This window comes from Clinocottus analis, unplaced genomic scaffold (genome assembly GCF_023055335.1).
Source record: "Clinocottus analis isolate CAN_PGR_092001 unplaced genomic scaffold, fCliAna1.0.p SCAF_27, whole genome shotgun sequence".
NCBI classification, from domain to species: domain Eukaryota; kingdom Metazoa; phylum Chordata; class Actinopteri; order Perciformes; family Cottidae; genus Clinocottus; species Clinocottus analis.
The window spans coordinates 3,817,345-3,828,427 of NW_027176009.1; the positions used below are offsets into that span (position 1 = coordinate 3,817,345).

Here is an 11,083-nt window from a genome sequence, read left to right on the forward strand (position 1 = left end):
ATATCTAGCTATTTATAATAATTTTGAGTTTGATGGATGTGTTTAAATTAATTTGACCTTTTCCTGATTTCTTTTTATACTTTCTATCCATTAATGATAATTCTTCTCTCACTAAAAAATCCAGACTCTAAACAAATATTCTTAAATTCAAAAGTTTACCTAACAGATACAATATCCCTAAAAAGTATAATTTTCACTCTGTGCACTGGAGAAGTTTCCACATGAAGTAGTAGTTTGGACCATGATTGTTTTAGCTGTGATGTCAAAATCTTGCTTGTATGTACAGTACAAGCCTTTAACTCAGATTTTAACCCAGAAAGTGTGAAATAACCACAGGCAAAACACATTTTGGAATAGACTTTATTAACAACCTAGTAATGCTGCTGGCAGACATTTGATTATATTGTTTTTTCTGCAGACATTTGGAGCTTGGTTTTCACACCAGAGCATGCACGCAGGGAGTAACAAGACAGGAAATAGTGATGAAAACCTTAATCCTAACCTAAATACAAAAAGTAAAAAATATGTTATCAATGGAGACAGCAAGTCACTCTCACTAGCTCACTGATCTTTAAACAGTTTTCAATTCTATGGGGAATAGTATGTTAGTACAGTAAACCAAAGCAGACACATGTCCACTTTCTGAGCAATTTCCACAAGTAATTGATCAAATGAATGTCCAAATTTAAATATTTCCAAAAACAAAACAATATAACAAGATTGTCATGAATAAGAAACAGACTGTCTAACTTCTGTAATCATTGTAAAACAAGTTTGAGACAAAGTTGCCCTTAAGATGTACACTGAAGGGTTCTACACTTTGCTACTGAGCCATCGTATACCGTCGTGGCGGATCCCCAGAGTATCTATGTTTTGTCTCTCTACTCATGAGAATTGAACCGATTCAATTAAATTGATTTTGTACTGCAAATACAATTAACTTTATTTCAGTGATCTTTGAGTGTGTACAGATTTGACAATCTGTATACATTCAAAGATAACAGAAATAAAGCCAATTGTGTTACTTAGGTAATAATTAATGCTTTGACCTCAAGATGATGCACATGACAACTCCTACAATATGTTAAGATTCTGCATTCTTGAGAGCTCTCACAAACAGTATCTTTTATATCAAAGGGAAGACCAATCATAAAAATGTGAAACACTGGAAAAAGAGTAATGAAGTGGTCCCCTGTTATCTTATAGTTTAATGAAACCGTCAAAATAATTCAAGGGTAGCTACTGTAGCTGCTTGCTGTGTGAACGCTGGTGGAATTTAAGCCCCCCACAGTTTCTGAAGGACTTCCCACACTGTCCGCAGACATAAGGCTTCTCCCCAGTGTGGATGCGGAAATGCCTGGTCAAGGCCCCAGAGTGACGGAAACACTTGGAGCAGACTGAGCAGGTGTACGGCATCTCTCCTGTGTGGATGCGAAGGTGAGTCTTGAGGTTCTCCATGCGGTTGAACTCGCGGTTGCACACTGTGCAGCGGAAGGGGCTGCAGCCCGGCGGGTACAGCTGCACCCTGGCCCTCTTGCTTCCATCTATGGGCTGCTGCCAGCACTGCTGGAGCTTCTGCGGGCACTGGCCGTGGTGCCGCCGCAGCAAACTGGGCAGGGGGAACGTCTGCCTGCAGGACTTGCAGGCGTAGAGGTTGGGTAAGGTGTGGCAGAGGTTGCGACTGGTCCGCACATGGACTCCATAAACCTGTGGAGGGACTTCCTGGATGGGAGCTGGCTCTTCCAACTGGAAGATGTTCGGGAAGTCTAAGAAGAGGGATGGCCCATCTGTTAGTGGTCATGTGGAGGTTAAACTGATGGACATTTTTATTTATGCTTCATCTTGAAGCCATTTACATGAATGAACAGAGGATTTAGGTTGCACACTGTTAAATTACACATAATCTTCAACATGGCAGAGGAGTACAATTTATTGTATATGTCAGCCTAGGCATACATAGACAATATGTATTGAAAGCTTTTGCCTTCCTAAAATGATTTCATGGTTTGACTGCATTCTCAATGTTATGGAAATACATTGATCTTTAGCAGCCAAATTGGAAGTTTAGATGTTGAAACTTCGCAACGGAATGGATGAAGATGATAGCTTGACTATGAATATCATGCAAGGTGGCTGATTTCATACCGTTTGTAGAACTGATCAATACTACAAAAGTAATCAATGGAAAGGCCTAGACATTTGATCAAATTTAACCAGTTGAGTATTTTTTTTATTTTAAATGCCCTCAGGTCTAAATGAGGTTTCAGAGAGGGACCACTGGGCACTTTGGATGTAAAGATTAACACCACTCTGAATAGTTAATCCCACTTAATCTGTTGCAAGGGACATTTTGTAGTTGTTCCAGACACTCGTGTATATTGTCATGTTATTCTTACCCTGAGCTAGCCTGGTGCAAGACAGAGAAGCATTTGAGTCTTGGCACTGAATGTCCGGCTCTTCTGGTTTCCACTCTTCCAGCACGTTGGGCTGAACCGCGGTCATGCACTCTGGGCTGAAATCCTCCACTTTGATTGCATCTAAACAGTAGGATGAATCCTCTTCCTCCTCCTCTGGCTCCTCCTGCTTTACAATAAACTGCTTCAAAGTGGACTCGTCATCCCTGTTGGGAAGTGTTGGTGAGTCGTATTCTTGAGCTGCCAGTTCTGAACACAGCTGGTTAATGCTTTCTACTCTCAATGCACAGAGAGAGATCTCTTCACCGACTTCTGGAAACAAAGATCACAGGTACACACTGAATAAGTCATACATTCTGCATTATTTATTGGAACATAATGTGTATATTCTTGAAACCGTCTAGTCAAAGTATTTATTCAGGTAATAGAGCACATTTTCTGCCACTTCGACCTCTTATGCAAAATGAAATTGTCCATTTAAATCCATTTGTCTTTAAGAAACAAGGATCAAATTACTTAATTAAAAATATTTTGACCATACTGTAAAAGAACAATGGCAATCCCAAAGGAATATATACAGGTGCTCAAGACTTTTTAAAGTCTTTCAAATAAACTAAACTCGAATATAAGCCCCAAGTGTAGAGGATGTAGACATTTTGGGGGTTTTATACCACATTGTGTCATGGACTTAATGTGTAGCCTTCACAAGTGTGAGCAAACATCCTTATTATATTCTAGATCAGTGGTTCGCAACCTTTTTCCAGTAATGTACCCCCTGTGAAATACACACAGCTGTGCCATCAGTGTCTTAATTATTAATCTCCTAAATCAATATATGAAAACAACTATTCATAGTTGCTGATATATACACACATTTTATTAAATCTCACGTACCCTCTGAAGTGCCTTCATGTAACCCCATTTGAGAACCACTGTTCTCGACACACAAATGAAGGGGACCAGTCTGTACATCAGCACATGTAGTTGCAAGTAGCAAGTGTTAAATGCCAGATTTGCTTTTATGCAAAGTGTGAGAAGCAGTCAGCCCCTTCTATTACCAGTGTCTCTGCACGCTTACCAGTATAGACTAAGATACATTCCGCTTCTTACGAACCAAACGGGTATCATGACAGTGATCAAACAGGAATTAAAAGCCGCTTGGACCACGTACCTTTAGACAAGGAGTCACAAGCAACCGCACTTTCATAGTCTTCTCGTTTCTCTGAAGCAGCACCAATGTCATAAGTCTTTAAATCGTCGCCAGGTCGCTGCTCCTCGTGTTTACGTTGGGACTCACGGCTGTGACCTGGGGGAGGCGCGGCACCTCGGATCCCCGTGCAACGGTGCACTTTGCCCACTTTGGGACTCGGGCTTTTCCGACTGTACGTGAGGGGCGCTGGATTCGTGCGTTTGGTGGCATCCAGGAGTTTATTTACGGAAGGAAAGCCGCCGCCTCCCCTTTCCTCCATGCGCGCACAGTCCAGCATATCTTCAGCTCGCTGCAGTCTTTGTTTGAGGGACTCGTTCTCTCGTCGCATCTCTTCATGGACGGCTCCTGTTGCCTGACCTACAAGCTTCGTCACCTCTCGAACTGCGATCTCCACAGCTGCTTCAAACGCTCCGTGTATCGCTGCAGCGAGCTCCTCCTGCAGAGACAGAGCCGCCTCGGCGAGGTCTGCTTTTGGACGCTTGTTGTTCGTCGTTAGCTTTGGCTTCATGTCGATTTAAAAAGGCACTTTTTACTCGGCGTTATGATTCGCTATATAAAAACTCCCTAACAGGATCCCTCGGCTCGGCTGTGGATGCCTTGTGGCAGCCTGTTTTTAAGCAGAGAGGTTTCACTTCCGCCGACAGCTTCCGACACCGCGTGGTGTCGAGGCTGAACTGCAGTCAAAGAAGAAATACAGTTTGACGAAATTAAAATTGATACACTCAAGTTTATTATGTTAAAACACCCGACAGGGTTCAAATTGCACTTTAACAGCATGCATAGTGACTTTAGCGCGTGCAACTGATGCTTTCAGGGCCCCTCGTTCATCAACGACGGGATTTATATTCGTCCAGGTGGCCAAGGATCCACCCAGAAGGCCCGAGGAGGGTCACAGTCATCACGGTCAGCACGAATATAGTTTGCTGCAGGACATGGTCATGTTACTGTCACATTCAACATACGTTTTCGGTTCTTAATTGCAAGACATTTTTCCAGCTTCTGAAAATTTTGACAGGACTTTTTCGTCATCTTACCCCAGCGCCAATTTTATCTTTGGGTGGTTTGCCGCGGATGTAACTTGCTCTCGGTTGGATCATCACACCAGTGTTGTGAGCAAGAGCCCTCCGAGCCCTCAGCAGTCCAGTCAAAACCCCAGTCATGTTGGCGAGAAACGATAAAGGTCCGTATTTCTGCTTCTGCGACGAGAGGAATGATGAAGATGGAAGAAGGAGAATCACGGGCGCTTAAATATCTGTTGAGCATGCGACGCACCTGTTAATTTGTTCATTGATTAAGTTGATAATTAAGTTGCCTTCAGAGGCTATAGGAAGAAACATTACAAGCTCTGTTATGTTCAGTGTACATAAAGGTGAAAAGTAATGAGTGAAATCTCTTCTCGTCAGCATAGTTAACAGTTTGTGTTCTTACAACAGCTTCTCAGCAGCATTAGGCTTTTGTTTATGGGAAATGTTTGAATGATTATCACTCGTTTGTATTACTTTAACTCAGAGTTGCAAGTTGTTATGATTTTTAAAAAAATAAATAAATAAATGTACAAAACTGTCACAAGTTGGGAGACCCAAGTCTTGGAATTGATTATTTGATTTGTGTTGATTGTCTCAGTCTTTTTAGTTTTTCTTATTCTTAAAGATAATAAACTGTAATAAGACTCCTTGTAATACTGGCCAGTCGCAGTCAGCTCTACAGTAAAAGAGCAGAGAGGCAATTTGAGTATTTGAATAATAGCTTTTTGTAATGCATCAGTAAAGCAATACATGAATTACATTCATGTGTCCCCATTTTCAAGAGTGTGGAGAGAGGCCCAAATTGATACATTTTTGAAAAACAAAAATGTGAATATATTTATAAAAATACATCAGACACTGCCTGTATAATTATGTATTTAACTCTGACTTGAATCCATCATTTTCAGTAATCATGTTTGAAAGTACATACAGGTTTACAGGCTTGTGTGTCTGTGAGTCTGAGGCATATACCTGTAAAATGTAACACCTGAGTTCTCACCCAACCACTGAAGACAAGAAAAATGGTGCACTTTGGTGGCTAATCATTATAAATCAAGTCTTGATCAGTCTTGATTTTTTTACATTATAAATCAAGACTTTGACAAATACAGAAATGTATTTATATATTTACCTCAAGAACCCAGAGTGGATTAACAGAGAGCTATACAAATCTTCCAATGTAAGATATGATACAACAAAGGCAACAGGCACTGGAGAGCAGCAGCAACCTGATCAACATTATATACTCACTGTGAGAGCTATACCTGGTATACTTGAATGGTTTCCATTGAAATAAATGATAACCACTTACTATGTTGAGATATACCAACATAAAAACCCAATAATAGAACTCTGGAAAGAACAGCAAAGAACCTGAGGTCGGAGCATAGAACCCTGAGATAAGAGCATAGAACCCTGAGTTTAAAGAACAGATCAGAGAACATAGAATCTTGAAGTCAGAGTGTTGAACCCTGCGATAAGAGCATAGAACCTGGAGGTCAGAGCATAAAACCCTGAGGTTTAGAGCATATAAACCTGACATCAGAGAACATAGAACCTTGAGGTTGGAGCATAAAACCTTCAGATCAAATAACCCCTAAGATAGAAAAGAACTCTGAGATCAGAGCAAATAACTTACAGGTCAGAGCATAGAACCCTGGAGTGGAATCAGAGAACCTTGAGGTCCGAGGAATGAACCTCAAGACAGGCTTATTTTGTCATTTTAGAACTATCCCTCTGGATTTTATGCTTTTTTCACACCTGATCGCTGAAACTAACGATCTCTCCAGTCGTTAAAACCCCATTTGGAGAGCTTAACCTTTGCTTACGGCCATACCACCCTGAACACGCCCGATCTCGTCTGATCTCGGAAGCTAAGCAGGGTCGGGCCTGGTCAGTACTTGGATGGGAGACCGCCTGGGAATACCAGGTGCTGTAAGCTTTTTTTTAAATTTATTTTCTCACTCCTTTTTTGAAGAAAAAAACCCCCACAGGCTCATTTTCTCATTTTGCTGAGGTCAGAGCACAGAATCCTGAGGGCACAGCATCGAACCCTGAGGTTTAGAGCATAGAACTCTGACATCAGAGAACATAGAACCTTGAGCTTACAGCTGGAATTCAGTGCTAATGCTCCAGTAAGAGCGGCACAACATAGTCTTTAATAAGGGAACATTAAGAGTGTATTTTATCAAGTGAAGAAAAACAACGTCGGGTCTGATCTACTTGAACGAGATACCGAGCTTTTCTCACACCCAATTGCTGAAACTAATGATCACTCCAGTCGTTAAAACCCCGTTTGGTGAGCTCAGTCTTTGCTTACGGCCATACCACCCTGAACACGCCCGATCTCGTCTGATCTCGGAAGCTAAGCAGGGTCGGGCCTGGTCAGTACTTGGATGGGAGACCGCCTGGGAATACCAGGTGCTGTAAGCTTTTTTAAAAATTTATTTTCTCACTCCTTTTTTGAAGAAAAAAAACCCCACAGGCTCATTTTCTCATTTTGCTGAGGTCAGAGCACAGAATCCTGAGGCACAGCATAGAACCCTGAGGTTTAGAGCATAGAACTCTGACATCAGAGAACATAGAACCTTGAGCTAACAGCTGGAATTCAGTGCTAATGCTCCAGTAAGAGCGGCACAACATAGTCTTTAATAAGGGAACATTGAGAGTGTATTTTATCAAGTGAAGAAAAACAACGTTGGGTCTGATCTACTTGAACGAGATACCGAGCTTTTCTCACACCTGATTGCTGAAACTAATGATCACTCCAGTCGTTAAAACCCCGTTTGGAGAGCTCAGTCTTTGCTTACAGCCATACCACCCTGAACACGCCCGATCTCGTCTGATCTCGGAAGCTAAGCAGGGTCGGGCCTGGTCAGTACTTGGATGGGAGACCGCCTGGGAATACCAGGTGCTGTAAGCTTTTTTTTTAAATTTATTGTCCCACTCCTTTTTTGAAAAAAAAAAAAACCACAGGCTCTTTTTCTCATTTTGGAACTAGCTGAGGTCAGAGCACAGAATCCTGAGGGCACAGCTTAGTCTTTGCTTACGGCCATACCACCCTGAACACGCCCGATCCCATCTGATCTTGGAAGCTAAGCAGGGTCGGGCAAATAATCCCGAGTGCACAGCATAGAACCCTGACGTTTAGAGCAAAGAACCCTGACACCAGATAACATACAACCTTGAGCTTGCAGCTGTGATTCAGTGTGGATGTTATCAAGGCCTGTGTGGTTTTACACTATTACCTGGGCTGGCCTGTACAGATGAGGCAAACACACCCGGGGGCTGCTACATACTAGACGGTTACTCTGATGCAGAGTCAGGAGGATCAGTACAGCCTGGTGAGTGGCGCAGACTGGTGGCTGGCGACCCCTATAAATCCGTTTCTATACGCTATTCAAATACTATAAAACTATTTAGCATAGTGTCTTATGATAGGCATATGATCAGTCTTATTTATAAAGCAGGCTGTATGAACACCAAGAGACCTGCTAGAATTTCATACATTATGATCTTACCTGTTGTGCTGACTTTAAGCCACGTAAATATAATTTGAAAAAAACAAACAAACCCAACTGTTTCAGAACAAAGTAATTTTGTATTAAATCAAACACAATAAAAAGAAGCAAAATATAGTAGAATGTGCAAAAAAAAAGGTGCAAAATATAAGTAAAAAGTGCGAAAATTAAACTATTTAAAATGGCCATTTAAAGAATGTTGTGTCCGGCGTGCGTTCATTCAGTCACCATGTCGACCGCGATGTTGTATAGGCGGCGCCTTGCTTCAAGTCTTTTATATGCCGGCATGCTCCTGAGCACGTCAACTAAAGCCGCTGCAAATCTCGTTTCCTCATCCTCTTCCTTGCCGTTCATGAAAGGGGCCCGTCTCTGTTCAAGAAGCTCCGACTCCGCCTGCTCCTTCGGGTCCAGCTCCCTCTCCCTTCTTCTGGGGGCCTTGCGGGTCAGAGGAGATGGGGTGGACAGAGCCGGTAAAGAACATATAGTTGGTCTGTTAGCAATATGGCTACAATGGTGAAAGTAACATAACTGCATTCCTTACGTCAACAGTGTGGGCACTTTAAGAACAGACAGTTGCTCTGTGTTTGCAATACTCGCCCACAGTGCTTTAGCGATATGAAAACAGATTGTAGCCACAATGGCAAAGGTTATCATCCTAAATGATATGTTGAAGGAGACTAGAAATCAACTATGTGAACTCTCCCACTCTGATCACACTGCTGGCGTACTAGCTCGAACACACAGAGGCTGTTCAAAAACCAAGAACTTTGTATTTACCTTGTCGTAGTGGGACGATGTCTTCCGGTGTTTTATATGTGGTGCCAACCACAATAAGGAATGATAAAGGGCAGGGACATGCTTCCTCCCCCCTGCACCGTTTCTGCTGCTCCTCATAGACTTTTTTTGCCGCACAAATTTATCTCGGAGTTTCCTCCATAGCCTTGTGCACTCCTCGACCTGCATACCGAGGTTCGCCGATATCTCCCTCCAGGAATTTACCGCCATCTGCGTGTCCTTAAACTCAGCCAAAGACGGGTTGTATAAATGCTCATATTTGCGGACCTCTTCAGCCAAACGTTCTTCAACGGGCTCCATTGTTCCCGTTTCTGCTATGGCTTTTAAAAATGGCGGTATTATGCTATGAAACCGGAAATGCGAGACTCGGAAAGGATGTGGTTAGCAGACCAATCACAGTCTTGCGGCCTGCGAACGACTTGCGTAGCTTTGTCGAATAGTCAGAAATTTTGGGCGACGCGCGCAAGCACACAAGATGGCTGAAGTGACTACGCAAGGTAACCCTTGCGTACTTGCGTCTCTGCGTAAAACCCGAGTATAAATGACCCCTTATTGACCCTTAACAATAGGCTCGTTCGTTAGAGCTTCGCCTCGCCTGTAATCCGGACGTAGAGCAGCGGCCGTTGCGGGAAGCGTTGACAAAAAACTGCGATCAAGTCGGACAGTTTTCAGCTGCCTTCAAAGTATTAAAAGGAAGTTACAAAATAAAATACTTCCTGTATACAGATCACGTTTGAATGTATTCATATGTGATTATAAATATATATATTCATGCAGAAATGTGTGTGTATCTGCATCCTTTGTTGTTGTTTTTGTCTGACTGTGAAATACATTACCACAGGTTTTGATTTGTGTTATACAAATACGACCACACAAAATATGTTTTTAGATTAAACCGAACCTAATAGTCAACAATCAAGCGTTAAGAATTACAACTACACATAAAATAAGGATTTACTACAACACATGGTGTTTGCTGTCAGATTTAAGAGCCAATCAGCTCTCTGATGTGGCGACAGCCATGCGTTTCCCATCATGCACTGGGCCAGGCAGGGTCGAGAGCCGCTGCAGTGTCGATCGCCAGCGAACGATTCTGCGCAGAACTGGCTCGTCTCGAACGACCCTAATTGAACACGTGGGTCCTCACCCGACTGCAGATGGCAGGAAGATAGCGCCCCTTGGTGGCCAATCATTACACAACGAGACCCTTTGATAAATCCTGGAATTTATTCATAATTTCATACATTTACATCAATAACCCAGAGTGGATTAATAGAGATCTATAAAAGCTGCAATGAAGGGAACAGGCACTGGAGAGCAGCAGCTATTCAACCTGATCACTATTGGGCCTCATGGTTAAGTGCACCCACTGCCTACATCCAGCGAGACCAGATCCCCAAAACGAAAGAGATCTGAGGGAAAGAATGAGGGAAAAGCTGCTGAGAGCACCAAGCAGGAAGTAAAGCACACATCAAAGGACTCTGTTTTAATGTTTTAATTGGCCTCAGCACAGCCTGACCCACAAATTAAATTTTAGCAGACCACTCGATGCATCTGGAGTTGTAATGAAACCTTTAGTTGTGTACAGTGGAGACTTTGTGGAGGGGAATCAACAGTCAACCTAAGCACAAGCGTAAAATTCACTTGTAGCGCTGCAGGTTGGTACTGTGTAGATCTTTTGTGTCCATGTTCAATGGTCTACCCACATTGCAAGCCATTGGTATGCAGTAGTTGTTAATAACTATCACTGCAGAAAAACACACACAATAAGGCCTTATTAAGTGTTGGAAATAATCAAATATGTCCAAGTCAGCTAATGGCATGCTGAGACACTTTAAGATTTACATTACATTTCAAAGGAAAATATAATTTAACAATTAACTCCAATTATTGCAGTGGGACAATCTGTTTTCTTTGGCTTTCCAATTGTGTGTGTGTGGGTGTGTGTGTGTGTGTGTGTGTGTGTGTGTGTGTGTGTGTGGGTGTGATAATGTCTCACAGTTGAAACCATTGTTTGAAATAACAATCCACTCTATAATGTGTTCTTTCTTGGACTTGTTGGCTGTTTTCTCCCCTTCTCTTTTCAAGATACGTCTTGGTATGAGGCCTGTGCCTCGA

At 42.4% G+C, this 11,083-nt stretch overlaps 2 protein-coding genes and 3 non-coding genes across 6 annotated transcripts; 3 read left to right on the plus strand and 2 right to left on the minus strand.

Annotated features, from left to right (window-relative positions):
• Positions 1-377: 377 nt before the first annotated feature.
• Positions 378-4,288, minus strand: si:ch211-284e13.5 (uncharacterized protein LOC793850 homolog). Of its 2 annotated transcripts, none has more exons than XM_068592226.1 (3): positions 3,586-4,288; positions 2,397-2,723; positions 378-1,766 (listed from the first exon to the last, which is right to left on the minus strand). In XM_068592226.1, the coding sequence occupies exons 1-3, from the start codon at positions 4,130-4,132 to the stop codon at positions 1,240-1,242; spliced, it is 1,401 nt and encodes a 466-aa protein (XP_068448327.1). In that variant the 5' UTR covers positions 4,133-4,288; the 3' UTR covers positions 378-1,239. The 2 variants fall into 2 exon arrangements, with proteins under 2 accessions (XP_068448327.1, XP_068448326.1); XM_068592225.1 differs by having other exon boundaries at positions 2,397-2,726.
• A 163-nt stretch (positions 4,289-4,451) lies between these two features.
• LOC137795036 (uncharacterized) lies at positions 4,452-9,538 on the minus strand. Its single transcript, XM_068592248.1, has 4 exons — positions 8,948-9,538; positions 8,399-8,605; positions 4,659-4,820; positions 4,452-4,547 (listed from the first exon to the last, which is right to left on the minus strand). Exons 1-4 carry the CDS (start codon positions 9,263-9,265, stop codon positions 4,452-4,454), a joined length of 783 nt encoding a protein of 260 aa, XP_068448349.1. The 5' UTR covers positions 9,266-9,538.
• LOC137795286 (5S ribosomal RNA) lies at positions 6,473-6,591 on the plus strand. The gene has a single exon (XR_011078384.1). It is a non-coding gene; the product is annotated as a 5S ribosomal RNA (ribosomal RNA).
• Positions 6,964-7,082, plus strand: LOC137795290 (5S ribosomal RNA). Its single transcript, XR_011078388.1, has one exon. It is a non-coding gene; the product is annotated as a 5S ribosomal RNA (ribosomal RNA).
• Positions 7,454-7,572, plus strand: LOC137795292 (5S ribosomal RNA). Its single transcript, XR_011078389.1, has one exon. It is a non-coding gene; the product is annotated as a 5S ribosomal RNA (ribosomal RNA).
• Positions 9,539-11,083: the final 1,545 nt, after the last annotated feature.